This window comes from Phaseolus vulgaris, chromosome 2, assembly GCF_000499845.2.
Source record: "Phaseolus vulgaris cultivar G19833 chromosome 2, P. vulgaris v2.0, whole genome shotgun sequence".
Lineage (NCBI taxonomy): Eukaryota > Viridiplantae > Streptophyta > Magnoliopsida > Fabales > Fabaceae > Phaseolus > Phaseolus vulgaris.
Genome location: NC_023758.2, coordinates 25,186,375 through 25,204,767, shown reverse-complemented (window position 1 = coordinate 25,204,767; position 18,393 = coordinate 25,186,375). Strand labels below are relative to the sequence as shown.

Here is an 18,393-nt window from a genome sequence, read left to right as displayed (position 1 = left end):
TCTTCAGTTCGTTCAGGATGACCTTGTTTGCAGCTTCTGCTTGTCAGTTTGTTTGCGGATGTTCGAATGAACTGGCGATGTGTTTGATGTGGAGTTTCTCGTAAAATTCAGCTAACGTCCGGTCGGTGAATTGTCGACCGTTATCGGTGATGATGATCTGTGGAAGCCCGAAGCGACAAACGATATTTTTCCATACGAAATTTTGAACATTGCGGGCGGTGATCGCAGTCAGAGGCTCGGCTTCGATCCACTTGGTGAAGTAATCAATGCCGACCAGTAAGAATTTACACTAGCCTTTACCGGGGGCGAAAGGGCCAATGATGTCCATACCCCATTGGACGAACGACCAAGGTGATAACATAAAATGAAGTTCCTCAGGTTTTTGATGGGACAAAGTGCCAAACTCTTGGCATTTAAGACATTTTTGGACGAAATTGGTGCAGTCGCCTTGGACGGTCGGCCAGTAGTACCCGGCCCGGAATACTTTGGCAGCCATTGTTCGTGCGCCGGAGTGAGTTCCGCAAATTCCTTCGTGCAACTCTCAGACGACATAGGAAGCTTGGTCGGGTGTCAAACATTTAAGGAGTGGTCGGGTATAACCTAGGCGGTAAAGGTCGTCGCCAATTAAGACAAAACGGGCGGCCTGCAGCTTCATGGTTTTTTCGCCGAGAGGACTACATGTGCCGTCGAGTAAATATTGCTTAATTGGGGTAATCCAAGTAGATTCCGCGTCAGTCGTTAGGCATTCCTGTAGGTCGATGCTTGGGCGTGCAAGCGTAACATGTATGACCGACCTATGCATTCCCTTACACTTCGTGGTTGCCAACCGGGACAAGGCGTCCGCGCGAGTATTGTGATCGCGTCGAACGTGTTGCATGGAAATTTCAGAAAAGGTGCTCATCGACTGTTTGACTAAGTGATAGTATCACTATAAAAAGCTTTCTCGGACTTCATATTCGTCATTAAGTTGACCGATGACTAGCCTGGAATCACTTTTACAAATTAACTTAGTGATTTCCAATTCTTGAGCGAGGCGTAGACCGGCTAAAATGGCTTCATATTCGGCCTGATTGTTTGAAGTTTTGAAGTCGAATTTTAGGGCTTGCTCGATGACAATCTCGTCGGGGCCTTCCAAAACGACTCCAGCGCCGCACGACCTTTCGTTGGAGGAGCCGTCCACGTATAGGATCCACGATGAGTGTCCAGTCTCGGCTGAGGAAGGAGTGAGTTCGGCTGCGAAATCAGCCAGAGCTTGCGACTTGATGGCTCCTCGTGGTTGGTACTGAATATGGAATTCAGATAGTTCTATCGTCCATCCGATCATTCGTCCGGCTAAATTTGGCTTAATGAGAATCTTTACAATGGGGTAATTTGTCCGAACAATAATACGATGATTTTGAAAATACATACGCATTCGTCGGGCGGTAATGATGAGAGCCATAGCTACCTTTTCGATCGTTTGGTATCGAATTTCGGCGCCATGGAGGGCGCGGCTGACGTAATAAACTGGTTGTTCTTCAAAATTAATTTCTTGCACTAAGACTGAACTAACGACTTCGTGTGAAACGGCGAGGTAGACTATAATGGGCTCTCGGGCGTCCGGTTTCTGGATGACCGGCGGGGAAGATAGAAAAGTTTTCAATTGGAGGAAAATTTCCTCGCATTCGGCCGACCACTCAAAGCGGGATGCTTTTTTCAATAATCGGACGATGGGTCTCGTTCGTTCTGCAAGTTTAGGAACAAATCTGGATAGGGCGGTGAGTCAGCCGATGAGTCTCTGAATTTCCTGAATGGAGTTGGGACTTCTCATTTCGGAAATAGCTTTACATTTCTCAAGGTTAGCTTCTATGCCTCTATGGGTCAGCATAAAACCTAAGAACTTCCCCCCCTCGACGCCAAATGCACACTTGTCAGGATTGAGTCGCATCTGGTGCTGGCGGAGGGCTTGAAAAACTTCTTTTAGGTCAGCAATATGTTGCTTGCATGAGTCGGACTTGACAACAATGTCATCGACATAGACTTCAACATTCTTGCCGATCATGTCGTGGAATACATGGTCCATTAGTCTTTGATAAGTGGCCCCGACATTTTTGAGTCCGAAGGGCATAACTTTATAGTAGAAATTATCGGAATCAGTCATGAATGCTGTCTTCTTTTGGTCGGCCGGGTGCATTTGGATTTGATTATAACCTGAGTAGGCATCAAGGAAGCTGAGGATGTGATGTCCGGCCGCCCCATCAACGAGACGATCAATGGTAAGCAGAGGGTAAGAGTCTTTTGGGCATGCCTTATTGAGGTCTGTGTAGTCAACGCACATTCGCCATTTTCCGTTTGCTTTCTTTACCATAACCACGTTGGCTAGCCATGTGGTGTAATGGGCTTTCCGAATGAATCCAGCTTGTAACAATTTATCGGCTTCGTCACGTGCGGCTTGGCGTAGTTCCTCGCCTAGATGTCTTTTCTTTTGAGCTATTGGTCTAGCCTCTTTATACAGTGATAATCGGTGAGTGATGACCTGTGGGTCTACGTCAGGCATGTCAGCGGCCGTCCATGCGAACAGATCGGCATTTTTGACAAGTGTTGTGCCGATGGCCATTCGGTCGTCCGGCTTCAGTGAAGTGCCGATATGTGTAGCGTGGCGATCGTCGCGAAGTGGGAACGGATGCAAGTCTTCTCCTACCTCCATACGGGGATCGTCCATACGAGGGTCGAGATCAACAAGGGCTATCATTTTTCGACAGGACATGCGCCGTCCGGAATGTCGGGTCGGGGATCGTCCTCTTTTTTGCGGGAGTCGGTCGTCCAGATTGGTCGTGTAGAGCCGTCGAGTTGGCTCACTTTTCAAACTTACGACATAACATTCTCTAGCGTTTTTTTGATCGACATGGATTGTTGCAATGTCGTTATTTGCCGAAGGGAATTTCATGGCTAAGTGTGGGGTGGAAACAATGGCTTTTTAATCTGTTGATGGACGGACGACCGAGCAGGATGTTGTAGGAAGTTTGGGCGTTGACCAGAAGATATCGTACGTTTATTGTTTTGTGGAGACCGTCTTCCTCACCAAAGGTTGTATATAAGTCTATATACCCCTTAGTGTCGACCCGTTCACCTAAGAACCCTACAATTTGTTCGTTATAGGGTTGAATATCTGATTCTGGGATGCGCATTTTCTTGAAGATTTCCCAGTATAATATGTCGACCGAGCTACCTTGGTCGACCAAAGTCTTGACAATTGCGAACTTGTCAATTTCCACGGTGATTACCATAGGGTCGTCCTGGGCTGGATCTATGGCTGTGAAGTCGTCGTCAGTGAAAGTGATCAGAGGTATGTGTGGACGCCTCCTCGTGGTAGCATGAGCGGACTGGATGTCCCGGAGATGTTTCTTTTGGGCGGAATTTGAGCACCCGCCACCGGCAAAGCCCCCGGCTATGTAATTTACTTCGTGGTTCGGTTCGCCCAAGGTAACGGGTCCAACAATCATGTTGATGACTTCGCGGACTCGTTGGCGAGGGCGGGCGTTTCGGTCGGGGCGTGTACGCCGAACGGGGCTTTCACTGCGTTTCCGCGAAGCCTAGCTATGGTCAGTTCGGCGTTTGTAATCGTTACGGTATGACCGGTCGACACCACGGGATGGACGGTCGGTACTCCGTGGTGGGGATCTTGAATTCCTTGTCCTCTTGACGAACTGCCGCAAATGGCCAGCCTGGATGAGCTCTTCGATTTTGTCCTTCAACGCTTGACATCCTTCGGTCGTGTGACCGAAATTCCGATGGTACTGGCAACGCTTAGCAGTATCTGCATTCGGTGGTGTTTGATACTGTTTTAGTGTCGGAATTAAATCCGTTTGCAGTGCTTCATCTAGGGCTCGTCCCCTCGGAACAGTTAAAGGGGTGTAACTGTTAAACCTGGGGATTCGGCCTCCTCTGTTCCGGTCGGACCTTGGGGTGGTTCGAACGGTCCGTTCGGTCTCGAATTCCCTTTCTTTTCTCGGGGTTTGATCTTTGAGAACTCCGGATCCGACGGCTTTGAACCGTTGGTGATAGTCAATGTGTTCCTCAATTTGCATGAATTTGGTTGCCCGAGTTCGAAGATCTTCCATGTCTTGAGGCGGCTTTTTGGTGAGACTTTCGGTAAAACGGCTCGGCCGGATGGCCGAAACCAAATGGTGTAACGCGACTTCCTGTTTGAGCCCTCGGATATTCATGCATGCCTTGTTGAATCTATCTAAAAAGGTTCTGAGAGATTCACCTTTTTTCTTGTTGTACCGCTAGGAGAGACATGGAGGACATGTGATGCGGACGGCTGGTGGCATATTGAGTGGAGAATTTCGCGGCTAGGATGTCAAAGTCGTCAATGGAGTTCAGAGGTAGCTCTGTAAACCAGGTAATAGGTTCTCCCTGAAGCGACATGGGGAATACTTTACACCACACATTATTATCTGTGGTATACAAAGTCATTTGCGTCTTGTAAACATTTAAATGCTCGTCCGGGTCGGTCGAGCCGTCATAGAGTTTAATGGCGAGGCCTTTCCATTTGTCAAGAAGTGGTGTGGTGATGATTTCGTCTGTAAAAGGATGACCCCTTTTACTTGACTTTCTTTCGACTGTTTCAGCTCTGGAAGCAGGATTGGTGTCGGCCGGTGTAGGTATGCGAGAGGCGGTTCGGTCGGCCATATGGGATTGGCCTTCTCGTTCGGGATTATCGACCTATCGCTGGAGTCGTGCATTCTGCTCTCTCAATAAGGTGATTTCTTCCTCTTGGCGGCGTCTATTCTCTTCGTGTTGACGACGGTCTTCCATCCCCTTTTGCCGCAGTTCCTCCATCTGAGTTTGGAGGGTTTGAATCATAGTCATCTGTTCTGCCATAGCGTCGTTGTTGTTCCTTGTCGCAACCATTATAGCTTTAAAAATTGAAATTTTGCCTCGGCCCCACGGTGGGCGCCAATTGTACCTGAGTGGAGAGATGGGGCCCAGGCACGGTCGGTTGACGTAGTATAGTTGCTGACGTGTCGGTCTTCTTCTCCTTCAGTCGGTCGCTCCTTCTTGGTGTCTCCTTCGATCGGGCGGGGGAGGATACCTGCGAAGGCACTCCGACGCTCAAGTAAGTATGAGATTCTAAGTGTGGTTTAGTAAGTGAATGAAAACGTACCTTTCTCTGGCTTGAGCACCGTATTTATAGGATTGCCTAATGGGCTTTCTACACCTTGGGCTCAGGGTGGTTATGGATAGGTCTTACCAATCGTGCTTCGAAATATCCGGGGAACATATCTTCTTCAAACGCGTATTCCTTATTCTTCGGAGGTGTATTTTAACCACCTTAGTTTTGTCACACGCCCTCACATTTATTATGCGTTCGGTCGGTCGGCCACCCTCGTCCGGTGCCTATAAAAATAAAGATAAAATATAAATAAATTTATATAAAAAAGGCAATTATAATGAAAAATCTTCTTAGGTATAGATAATAAAATAATAAATATCAAATTAAAATATGAATAATATGTTTTTGATTAAAATTTTCATGTAAATTGGATATAGAGATATGCCTTTCTATTTTATACGAGTTATTTAATATTTTATTTCTTCAACCTTTAGTAACCTCTTATTTGCAATATTACTACTTGTATTTATTTATTTATAGTAATAAATGTTTTGAAAATTATTAATTACGACATTTATAATAAGTCTTCTGAGGTTATAACTGCCAATTCCAAATGTAACCCCGTGCGTTAAAAGTTTGAAAACAGAGCAAAGTCAAAGGAGCAACATTCAGACATGGGGCAATCATGCACATAAGAGATAAAATGTAACGATGTAGAAATGTTTACTTTTTTTCTTTTGTTCTCACATTCAATGTAAATAATTTATTTCTTTTGTCAATCAGTGTGTGTTGTCTCGCACTTCATTTATAACAATTACATTGCATTGAAAACCATCCCTTTATCAAGCCAAGTTCTCTGTTACGTTGCTATCAGAATCTTGTTGCAAAACAGAGTTGTTTAGGCATGGAGATGTTTTTGAAACTTTTTCTTGCAACTCTGTTTGTTTTGCTTTTAGTTCAATGCGATGTGTCTTTGGCAAAAGAGGAGAAGAGGACGAACAATGAGAAAAGCACTTACATAGTCCATGTGGCCAAATCTGAAATGCCAACAATCTTCAATCACCATGCAATTTGGTACAACTCAATTTTGACTTCAGTATCAAAATCACAAGAAATGATCTACACCTATGAGAAGGCCATTCATGGTTTCTCAGCTAGATTAACAGATGAGGAAGTTCAGTTACTAAGAAATCGATCAGACATTCTACAGGTGATGCCAGAGCAAATGTACAGGCCATTAACAACTCGAACACCTCATTTCCTCGGACTAGACAAGATCGCCGAGGTTGTCCCGGAGTCAAATGGAGGAAGTGACATCATTGTAGGATTCCTCGACACTGGTGTGTGGCCCGAAAGCAAGAGCTTTGATGATGCGGGACTGGGACCCATCCCTAGCAAATGGAAAGGGAAATGTGAATTAAGTGTCGATTTCAATGCCTCAAACTGCAATAGGAAGTTGATAGGAGCTAGATCCTATGCAAAAGGGTACGAGGCCACGTTGGGTCCCATCAGTGGAACCATATCACCACGAGACACTGACGGCCACGGCAGCCACACTGCAAGCATAGCCGCAGGGTCTGCAGTGGAAGGTGCAAACCTGTTTGGGTACGCTTCCGGTAAAGCACGCGGAATGGCCTTTCGTGCTAGAATCGCTGTGTACAAGGCTTGTTGGGAAAAGGGTTGCGCTGCTTCTGATATGTTGGCTGCAATGGATGAAGTCATCTCAGACAAAGTTGACGTTCTTTCGATATCACTCGGAGCTGACACAAGCAGCTACGACAGAGACAGCACTGCAATTGGATCCTTTGCGGCGTTGGATCACGGGATCGTGGTTTCTTCCGCTGCAGGAAACGACGGTCCCGCTCCCTCTTCTATCAACTCCAACATAGCACCTTGGTTGATCACCGTGGGAGCGAGCACACTCGATCGTGATTTTCCGGCTTACGTTGCCCTTGGGAATGGACGCAGGTATTATGTTGAGTCAATTCACAGTGGTAAGTCTTTGCCCCATACTCTCATTCCATTCATACACGCAAGGAATGCAAGCAGAAAAGAAGGTGCGGAAATGTGTTTAAAGAATTCCTTAGATCCAAAGAGGGTGAGAGGGAAAATTGTGTACTGTGAATTTGGAACTACTCCTACGATAGAGAAAGAGTTAGTGGTGAAATCTGCGGGCGGTGTAGGCATGGTGTTGGGGAGCGTAGAAGGTGACGAAGAGGAAGAAGTAGTGCTAGAACCCCATTTTTTGCCAACAGCTATTGTGGGTGTTAAAGCTAAAAAGGGCATCGAAAAGTATCTGTCATCTGTGCGTAAGCCGATGGCTAGGATTGTGTCTGAGGGAACGAAGGTTGGAATTAAGCCGTCGCCCATTGTTGCAGACTTTAGCTCTCGAGGTCCAAATCTAATTCGACCAGAGATATTGAAACCTGACTTAATCGCCCCAGGTGTGAACATTTTAGCGGCATGGACAGGATTGAAAGGTCCCTCTGAATTGGATGAAGATCACAGACATGTGAACTTCAACATCCTCTCAGGCACCTCCATGTCATGTCCTCACGTCAGTGGGATATTAGCTTTGATGAAGTCAGTTCATCCAAATTGGAGCCCAGCTGCAATTCGATCTGCACTCATGACCACAGCTTATTCCACTTACACCAATGGTAAAAAATTGCTAGACAGTGCCACCAACAAATCCGCAACACCGTTTGATTTTGGTGCCGGTCACGTCAACCCTGTTGCTGCGCTTAATCCAGGACTTGTCTATGATTTGGTGATGAGTGATTATCTGGACTTCCTCTGTGCCTTAAAATATTCAACCAGAAGGATAGAGATTGTGGTGAGGAGGAAGTTCCAGTGCAAGGCACACAATCACTACAGTGTAACCAACCTAAATTACCCTTCATTCAGCGTTGTTTTTAATCCATCAAGAGGTCGGAAAGGATCGAGAGTTGTTAAACACAAGCGGAGTCTTACTAATGTGGGGCCTGCAGGAACATACAAAGCATCAGTTACATCAGAGATCTCGTCTGTAAAAATAAAAGTTGAGCCAGACGTGTTGAGGTTCGATGAAGATGAGAAAAAGTCATATACAGTAACTTTTACAGCATCAGGTCCGGCACCATCAAGTGGTTCTGGTTTTGCACATTTGGAATGGTCAGATGGAAAACATGTTGTTCGTAGTCCTATCTCCATTCTATTTTACACCAAGCATCACACAAAACCCTAACAACCTTCATTATAGTCTCTTTACCAACTCTCATCATAATGTATTATCTCTTCAAAGATGGCTAGAGGTTATGACTGTTAAACAATAAATTCAAAAGTACAATATATTTCATTTATATGAAACGTATCTTTTTTTTATTTTTTTTCTACAGATATAAATAAGTACATTTAATATATATACTCAACACTTCACTGTTAATACATATACTATCCAGTGTGTACGAATTATTAAGGTTGACCCAACAGAAACAAAACTCAAATGTTGGTAGCTGTATTAAAAATGAGGTATTATTTTTTGCTAAATTAGATTTATGACTACATTGTCAATGTGTGAAAAATTGACAAAGTAGATATTTTTAATTTTTTAGTTTGTTTTAGTTAAGTCAAGTTGGTATTTTTAATATTTTAGTTTATTTTAGTCCGTTATTTTTAATTTGTCAAACCAGTAAATTAGAGGTGGGATGAGACGTCAGTTTTTTTTTTTAAATTAAAATAAAAAAATTAAAAGATTAATTTATTGTACTAAATTATTTAAAGAGGGTAGATATACAATGTAACTTAAATAAGTAATATTTATCAATCAAATTTTAATTATAAATTATAATGAAGTAATTTAACATTTTAAAAAATAATAATAATTAAAAAAATTATTCAATTAGAAATATTAATTAAATTTTAAATTTTAAAAATATTATATAATTGAGTCTGTTATTGGGTTCAATTCCCTATTTAGCACCATTTATACTTTTATTTTCCTATCTAGCACTCTTTTATTTTTATTTTCCTATCTAGCACCATTTCAAAAATAAATAAAAAATAATCAATTTTTTTTATAATTTTAATTTTGAATGCATTAAAAAATAAATATTTGTAATGTTTAAAATAATTAGAAATATAATTAATGAATAAAGAAATGAGTTTTTACAAAATAAAAATAAAAAAGTAATAAATTAAAAATGTTTAGTTTAAAATTATTTTTTTTAAATGAAGAAAATAAAAAATTAAACCCTACAACAACATAAAAGTTGAATCTATAAACATAAATTAGTATTTATTTTTATTATTATTAATGATATAATCATGTTAATTTCAAGTAAAAAATACAGGACATAATTATAAAAAAAACAAAGTCAATTAGTATTAATTAATAGTGAACACACAAATAATATTGAAGTGTCTACCCTAAATGCAAAATCCTAAAAAAAACTAATGCAAATGCTACACTTAATGCTTAAAAATGAGAAGAAAAAAATGCAAAAATAAATAAGTATAGAAAATATAAACAACAACAATAAAATAAAAACAAAAACAAAAAATAAATGAAGAATGGCAGAAAAAAAAAACTAAAAACATAAAAGATATAAAATAAAGGCAAAACAAAATAAGAAAAAGATAAAAGATATAAAAAAAAATCCAAACAAGATAAAGATAAGAGAAATAAGGCGATACTAAATAAGTATATGTTGATCATGAAAAGAAAAGTAAATTAAAGATGATCATTCATTTAATATTTTCTTCAATGTTACATTGAATAGTTTGTGCGAAATAAAACATAATTAATGACGAAAAGTGCACAATCCAGTAATGTTGGGACAAGTGTTTTTTTTATGTCCTGGTGTTTGATAATATGAACATTTTTTTGTTTGATCATGTTGTTCTCTTATGTCCATATCAATCCTTATTTGACTTGACTTAGGCCTCCCCTTTGAGGTTCTTTTCATGTCGGGACTTGGACATAGTATTTGACCAGTGTATGCAGGCCAATACTCTTCATTTCTGAGTTCCATCAAATAGTCTTTCGTAACATGAAAGATATGTTGCAATGTTGCTGTTTTTATTTTTTATATTTATTTATTTTTTCATTTTTTTTCTTCTCATTTTTAAGCATTAAGTGTAGCAATTGTATTAGTTTTTTTTTTTTTTAGGATTTTGCATTTAGGGTAGACACTTCAATATTATTTGTGTGTCACTATTAATTAATACTAATTGACTTTGTTTTTTTTTATAATTATGTCATGTATTTTTTACTTGAAATTAACATGATTACATCATCAATGATAATAAAAATAAATACTAATTTTATATTTATAGATTCAACTTTTATGTTGTTGTATAGTTTATTTTTTTTTTATTTTCTTCATTCTTAAAAATAATAATTTTAAACTAAACATTTTTAATTTTTTTTTTATTTTGTAAAAACTCATTTTTTTATTCATTAATTATATTTCTAACTATTTTAAACATTAAACATATTTATTTTTTAATGCATTTAAAATTAAAATTATAAAAAAAAAATTAATTTTTTTTTTTTTTTTGAAATGGTACTAGATAGAGAAATAAAAAATAAAAAGGTGTTAGATAGGGAAATAAAAAAAAAGGATGCTATATAGGAAAATAAATAAAAAATGCTAGATGAAAAAATAAAAGTGTAAATATATATATAAAAAAAAAAAAAATTAAAATGAAAATTTTAGCCCGTCTTATTATGAGTGATCCTGGTACTCTTATTTTTCATGGGTGAACAGTTTTATCAACCAATTCTTAAAAACTTCTATAATAATGTTTGAGGAGCTACTTTTGGTAGATTTTTTTAGCTAATAGTAATATATAATTATAAGTTATTTTAGTAGTTTAAAGTATTGGTAAAGAATCATTTCTAATTTAAATATTGTCCCACTAATCACATCCTAAATTTTTTTGGCTCCGCCATCCATGTTCAGCGCTGTCAATAATATTATTAAGTGATAAATATTATTTTCTTACAGTACTTAATACGTTATTAAAAATAAAAACATAATCTTACTAGAACAAAATCAAATTTATAAATCTTATCCTAACTTATTTCAAAGCTTCTTGAATTAGGAAAATTTAAACTAAATTTTAAATATTATATAAACTCAAAGAAAACATATTCAACTCTTTAAAAGGATTAAAAATTGAATTTTAAAAACGAAGAGCAAAATAAATCTATCTGTGTCACGGTAGCCGCACAAGCGAACTGAAATGTTACAGGTGTCGAATTGATTAGACACAGATAGTTACGTGACCAACAATTTCTATTTTTTCTTTTTAACAAAAAATAAATTTTAGGCAAGAAAATTAGAACAAACATGTTTTCTTTTAGAAATATTTTTTAATTTATAATTTAAATGTTGAAATGAAAAGATCTCATTGAAAAACAAAATCTAAACATGATTTTATTTAAATTTAGTGAAATGCTGGGGTTAAATCCCAACTTAATTGTAACAGATAGAGAATTTGATTAAAACAACCGAATAAAAATAAATGTAGTGCCAAAGGAGAAATGAAAATCCATACGTATCTCAAACGTGCTTATCATGACAAATAAATAATGTTTGAATAGAAAACAAAACAAAATCGACATTGTTCTTTTTTTTTTCTTCTTCTTCAATTTGATAAATTATAAATTTCTGTCAGTTAATACACACTTGCTGATTTTTTCTGACACGATTGTGAAATGCGTGGTTCGATAATATTTAGGTTTTCAACGGATTCTTCAATTTTCAATTTTCGATTGAATAGTATATAGTAACAAAATATCTTCCAAATTTTAGCTGTTTTTAAAAAAAAAATCCAAATCAGACCCTTTTATAGGCTGGTCACGTAATCAATAATTTAAACAAAATGGCCACGTAATTAATAATTTAAACAAAACACATCAAATCATCACCAATTAATCGGTCATTACAAAAGCGTGGGGGAGAAGCAATGTATAATTCATACGACTGTTTGGCATTCAGATTTTTAAACAAAAATAAATCAAGTAAATTATTTTGAACATCAAACAATAAAGAAGTAAATATTCAATTTTATTTTTCTTTCTCAACTTATTTCTACTCTAGTTTTCTTCTGTTTATTTCTTTCTATTCAACCAAACACAATCTTAACTTTGGTTCGGAATCGTGAGAAGAAGAACATAAACATATTTATAGCAGAAAGTAAGTGTATTAGAATGTGGTTATTAGGTAGATTAATATATTCTTTGAATAGCACATATATTAATTAAAATGCATGGGTGCAATCGTGGCTACTCCATAGTGGATCAATAGCAGAGACGATTCAATGTGCGTGACACCAAGTAGAATAATATAAAATTTTGGGTGTCTTCATTCTATTTGACTTTATAATTAATAATCACAATTAATAATTAATAATTGATTGTCTCTTTTAAGATATTTTAATTTTATCAAATATTAAATCTTCGTTCTATATTTATCTCTATTAGATATTATAAATGCATGTTTTTATTATCAAATAGACTTTTTTAAATCATTAATAAAGAAATTGTTTTCACATTAATTATTTTAAAATTCATAAAAAATGGAAGAATATATATATATATATATATATATATATATATAGTTATAAAAATAAAGCTTCTCGTACAGCTAAGTCTTAGTTAAAATATGGTGTGATTTTGAAAAAATCGAAGCAAACCAAGTTTCCCCGACAGGTTGATGGAAACCGTACTCATTCGAAACAAACTGTCCAACGTGTGCAGTCCTATTCTTTGAACTGTGCTATTTAAAACACTCAGCTTCATTCAACTGTGAGTTTTCAGATTCTGAATGAAGATCTGAAAAGAGTGTATACAAAGCTTTCAGTTTGAGTTGAAGTGTTTGAGTTTGGATTTTGGATTGTTTTTTCTCAGACGAGATTAAAAAGAGAAAAAATGATGGAGGTTGTGATTGTTGCACTTGCGGCTACAATTGGGAATCTTCTGATGGGATGGGATAGTTCAACTATTGCAGGTCTGTATTGGACAGTATATTTTTGCATTTCTTCTTTCTCTCTAATTATGTTGAGTCTAGTGATTTTTCAGTAGTGCATGTGTGTTTCACTGAAATTCTCAATGTCATGTATGAATTATGATAAAAATGAATGGCAATAATGTGTTCTCTCATATACGGTTTTTATTCTAGTGTTATTGTGACTTGGGAGCATGAAGCTAAAAATGATTACCCTAATTTTGAAGTAATTAGAATAGGAATTGCAAAAGGGTGTGCTAGATTTCATTACTTAAATTGAACAAACATGTCGGTACTTTCTTGCAGCTGGTATGACTTACATCAAGAAGGACTTCATTTTAGATGCGACAATTGAAGGGCTAATTGTGTCCATGTCGTTTATAACCGGTACTGTTGTGACAATATTCTCTGGGGCAGTGTCTGATATGGTTGGAAGACGCCCTATGCTGATAACATCTTCGGTTATGTTTTTCCTAAGTGGTTTGATAATGTTTTGGGCTCCTAATGTTGCTGTTATTCTGGTAGCGAGGATAGTGAATGGGGTTGCCATTGCTCTGGCTGTTACTCTTAATCCTCTCTACATATCTGAGGTAGCACCGGCCGATATCAGAGGCCAATTGAACACTTTTACTCAGTTTGCTTGCTCTGGTGGAATGTTGTTGGCTTACATTATGGTGTTCTCAATGTCCTTGACTGACTCACCAAGTTGGAGACTCATGCTTGGAGTTATTTCAATTCCTGCTGTTGCCTACATTTTACTCGCTGTGTTTTACCTGCCTGAGTCTCCAAGATGGCTTGTGAGCAAAGGCCGGCTACTTGAGGCTGAAAGAGTTCTGAAAAGGCTTCGCGGCACAGATGATGTTTCAGGTGACGCTGAATTTCCGCTTAGTGTTAGTGTTTTATTCATTGAACTGAATCATCATTTTGTTTGTATTGATTAGAGTTAACTTTGATGTGTAGGGGAATTGGCGTCGCTGGCTGAGGGTCTCAGCCCTGGGGGTGAAGCCACTTCCATAGAAGAGTATGTAGTTGCCCCAGCCAGCGAGATTCTTGTTAACCAGGAAGCAGGGAAAGATTATATAAAATTATATGGTCCCAATGAGGGTGTTACAATGGTTGCTCAACCAGTGAATGGACAGGGTAGTTTTATATCCCGTAGTATGTTGTCTCAGCAAGGAAGCTTTGGAGCTCTCACAAGTACTGGTCTTAAGGATCCTATTGTCACTCTCTTCGGAAGTATGCATGAGCATACTCTCCCTGAGAGTGGAGGTTCACGCAGCATGCTAATTCATAATGCCAACAGTATCTTTAGCATGGGAGAGCCAGAGTCCAGTCCCTTTGGTACCAGTGACAACCTGCATGCACCGCTGATGTCATTTCAAGGGGGTGGTGGTGAAAGGGCTTACGAATCCAAGGACATGTTGGGTATGAGGAGCAATAGCAGCCTGAGAAGCAATAGTAGTTTGGCTCATGGGAGTGCGGTTGAAACTCCTAAAAATACAAACATTGGTGGAGGTTGGCAGTTGGTTTATAAATCAGCTGATGGTGTTGGGGGTGGGAAAAGAGAAGGGCTCCAAAGGGTTTATTTGCATGCAGAACCTTCCGCAGTATCTCACTCTCAGCATGTTTCATCATTTGTTTCAACTTCTGGCTATGACATACCAATAGATGGTGGTGAAGCGTATCAAGCTGCTGCTCTTGTCAGTCAGTCAGTTCTAGGAACTCATGATTTGTTGCATCTGCCAGAAGTTGCTGCAAAAGGCTCAAAATGGAGAGCTCTGCTAGAACCAGGAGTCAAGCGTGCATTAGTTGTTGGCATAGGACTTCAAGTTCTTCAACAGGTACAATTAGTAAGAATTGTAGTAGCATTACCTTACTTGACTATGTTGTAATGATTGATATACTATGCATTTCATTTCATCTTAAAATTGAATGGTTAGTGGCTTTAGATTTATGCCATGAAAACCAGTACCCACAAGGAAGTTGTTCTTTGCCCTCTGTTGTATTATATTTTACCTGTCTCCACATCATCAAGGTGGAGGATCAATAATCGTGAGGATAATCAATTTCAGGTTTAGTTCAGTTTGATTTGATCATATCACTATTAGAAGTCTTCTTTGAATGAATTATTGTTCCCACTTTATTTCTAGGTGTTGAGGTGTATCCTAATATCTTATCCTATCCTTTAACATACAAAATCCATTCTTACTTTAAAGTTGCTGTACACAAATGTCTTGAGGATCTTAGGAGTAGTTCGGTTTAAGAAAACGTTTCCTGCTATCATTTTGTGTTGCAAATCTTTTGAAAACATAAACAAAATGAATTCACCTTTTGAATTTTTTGCTAACTATTATTGAAAGCAGGAAATAGAAATAGAAAATGTTTTCTCATACTAAGCAAGCCTTTAGTTGTTTGCACTATTAGTATTCTCTCATTTCCTTTTTCTCATCTCACCTTTCTAACAATTTTGACGAAATTACTGGATATATGGTAAGTACATAATGCTTTTAGGAGTTCTTTTCCTAGCAATTTTAAATTAGTTGAAGGGATGATATTCACTATGAAGACCTGCACATACACTTTGGCTTCCTTTGTGATTCTGAAAATATATTATGCATTGCAGGCTGCTGGCATAAATGGGTTTCTGTACTATGCTCCCCAGATTCTTGAGCAGGCAGAAATAGGAGCTCTTTTATCAAATTTGGGCCTTAGTTCAGCATCTGCTTCTTTTCTTGTAAATATCATTACAACATTCTGTATGCTTCCTTGTATAGCTCTTGCAATAAGACTCATGGATATTTCTGGCAGGAGGTATGTTTAATCTATGACTTGGCTTAAATTTCATGTTGATATTGTCTCTGTTTCATGTGTTTCCGTAGCCATATTACAGCATTGTAATCACCACAATATCGTTCAATTTCTACACTCACAATTGTTTCATGCTTCTTTTTGCTACCCTGTCATACTATACTACTGTCGTTGGTATTTGACAGGATTGCTTTTTTTAATGTAGACAGTGTCCTATTAGTGCAATATTTGCGTAAATGTTGGTCTCTGCAAAATTCTGTTATGAACTTGTCTATGCATAGCTATCCATCTCATAAAACAAAAGATGTAGTGAAGGGCAGAAATTGGTGACAATAATGTATTTTCTCATGGCAGGTCAATCATGCTGTATACAGTACCCATTTTGATAGTTTGTCTCCTGGCACTAATAATCAAGCAGTTCTTGGAACTAAATTCTGTCATCAATGCTGCAATCACTTCTATTAGTGTTGTGGTTTATGAAAGCGTCTTCTGCATGGGCATTGGCGTTATTCCAAACATCATATGTGCTGAAATCTTTCCAACAAGTGTTCGTGGAATCTGCATTTCCCTGACTTCTCTCACATATTGGGGTTGTACCTTGATTATCACCTTAATATTCCCCACCTTGCTCCAGCTTCTCGGTCTCCCTGGTGTCTTTGGATTATTTGTTGTTGGCTGCATCATTTCATGGATATTTGTCTACGTGAAAGTTCCTGAAACGAAAGGCATGCCTTTAGAAGTTATTACTGAATTTTTTGCTATTGGTGCAAAGCCTGGTACTGATCCTGCAGCAATTGGAATCAAATAGCTGACCCCTTCGTGTATATTGAGATGATGATCATCACAAGTTTATAAGTTCAGTTGGTTTTGATTCCTCCTAAAACGAATTCAGAAGATTTGGTTGAAAATTTAAACTATTTGGCTTTAGGATATGGCAGCAGCAACTTCCATTTTTTTGCTTTTGGGAGAAAAAGATGAGTATTATATAGTAATTTATTTATACATATTATGATTAATATTTAAAATATTCCTTGTATTCTTTTATCTTTCTTTCCTTAGCATTTGCCATTAGACTTTTAGCCTTGCTTTGCAGCAGGTGCTGGGAGATCTAGTGATATTTGAGGTCTGAAAGGTCATCAGTATAATGGTTGTGTTTTCTACAATGATATGCATCTATGGCTCATATGTAAATTTCTGACCTAAAATCACTACTACCACCCTTTAGTTCCCCACCTTCTAAAAGAATCCCTTAAAAAGATAAACGAAAAGAGAAACACTTTCTTTATGTTCTAACCAGACTCTATCAAGAACACTGTGCTTGACAGAATCTCAACATCCATTAAGCATAGCCTTCAATAATCCCAACCACTGTTAAGAAAACTATGAATGGAAGCATAAACTCTTCATAAACACCAATTCGAAAAAAATCTTCACAAACTAAAATTAATTTTAAAAGGTGATTTCATATTAACTTGTTCAAAAAACTCTAATGTAGATTATAGAACAATTATTGGTTTCTATCCTCATTTTTTTTTTTCATTAGGTATTTATAATGAAACTAGTAAAGAAATCCTTAATAATTGCAACAAGCAATATGTGAAAGCAAAGTCAAGTCACTGTCACCATTGAATTATCACTTCTCGCAACCCACCAACTTAACCGACCAAACTCTTCAAATTAAATCTCAGCAGCCATGAGTAAAATTTCCACGAGACAGCATGGCTATAAATTATTGAATCTGTTGGTTGAGACAACATCACTGGTGTTGATCGTGTGAGTCGGCATTGATGTCCCTTTCCCTTATGCGTCTGTCTACATTACCCCTAATTCTAGCAAGTTACAATCAAAATCAGTTAAGCAGTGAAGTGCATTGATCATAAGTTGCAAGACAACTCATCTATATATTACAAAATATTCTTATATCTAGTTGAAACACATTCTATTCATAAAAGTTATTATTTGCTCAAGTTTTAAGGTCAAAAGCAGAACATTATAGACCAAGTTCTTCAAAATCCATATCTACCTGTTGAGTAACTTTCTTAAACAAACACAGTGGTTCTTGAAAAATATATTTCAAACAAGATAGGTTACTGTACGGGAAAAGAAGCAGAGTATCCTTTTACATCCTTATTTAGAAAATCCAATGAGTTTGATCTGCCAAAATACTTCAGTTCTTTTGCACCCTAACACAAACACATTCCCTAGGGAAAGGGATTAAGATAAACTTTGATTCCAGATGTCTACATCGTATATTAAAATTTTGAGTTTGTTTCACCAGTACTCAACTTTGATTAAAACTAATTGGACACACGTCTACACCAATATCAATATCATCAAAAAAATTAAAAAAAAAAATACTTGCTCGTAAGTTAGTATCTTCACATATCTCCTTTATTTATTTTTTTCCATTTTGCTTTAAATTATATGAGACAAGACAGATATAAGTATCCACGGGTTAATTTTCATATGAACAAAGAATTTCACTTCATGAGG

At 37.5% G+C, this 18,393-nt stretch overlaps 3 protein-coding genes across 3 annotated transcripts; 2 read left to right on the top strand and 1 right to left on the bottom strand.

Annotated features, from left to right (window-relative positions):
* Positions 1-928: 928 nt before the first annotated feature.
* On the bottom strand, positions 929-1,441 carry LOC137809253 (uncharacterized). The gene has a single exon (XM_068610388.1). It carries the CDS (start codon positions 1,439-1,441, stop codon positions 929-931), a length of 513 nt encoding a protein of 170 aa, XP_068466489.1.
* A 4,453-nt stretch (positions 1,442-5,894) lies between these two features.
* LOC137811050 (subtilisin-like protease SBT1.7) lies at positions 5,895-8,446 on the top strand. The gene has a single exon (XM_068612619.1). The coding sequence runs from the start codon at positions 6,003-6,005 to the stop codon at positions 8,322-8,324; it is 2,322 nt and encodes a 773-aa protein (XP_068468720.1). The 5' UTR covers positions 5,895-6,002; the 3' UTR covers positions 8,325-8,446.
* Positions 8,447-12,708: 4,262 nt separating this feature from the next.
* Positions 12,709-17,063, top strand: LOC137811049 (monosaccharide-sensing protein 2-like). Its single transcript, XM_068612618.1, has 5 exons — positions 12,709-13,095; positions 13,399-13,959; positions 14,053-14,933; positions 15,716-15,903; positions 16,255-17,063. Exons 1-5 carry the CDS (start codon positions 13,017-13,019, stop codon positions 16,706-16,708), a joined length of 2,163 nt encoding a protein of 720 aa, XP_068468719.1. The 5' UTR covers positions 12,709-13,016; the 3' UTR covers positions 16,709-17,063.
* The last annotated feature ends 1,330 nt before the right edge of the window (positions 17,064-18,393 follow it).

Coding starts and splice junctions, on each gene's coding strand:
- LOC137809253 (XM_068610388.1), bottom strand. CDS start 1,441: ATGGCTCTCATCATTACCGCCCGACGAATGCGTATGTATTTTCAAAAT.
- LOC137811050 (XM_068612619.1), top strand. CDS start 6,003: ATGGAGATGTTTTTGAAACTTTTTCTTGCAACTCTGTTTGTTTTGCTT.
- LOC137811049 (XM_068612618.1), top strand. CDS start 13,017: ATGATGGAGGTTGTGATTGTTGCACTTGCGGCTACAATTGGGAATCTT. Junction 13,096..13,398: donor GGATAGTTCAACTATTGCAG/GTCTGTATTGGA, acceptor ACTTTCTTGCAG/CTGGTATGACTTACATCAAG. Junction 15,904..16,254: donor ATGGATATTTCTGGCAGGAG/GTATGTTTAATC, acceptor TTCTCATGGCAG/GTCAATCATGCTGTATACAG.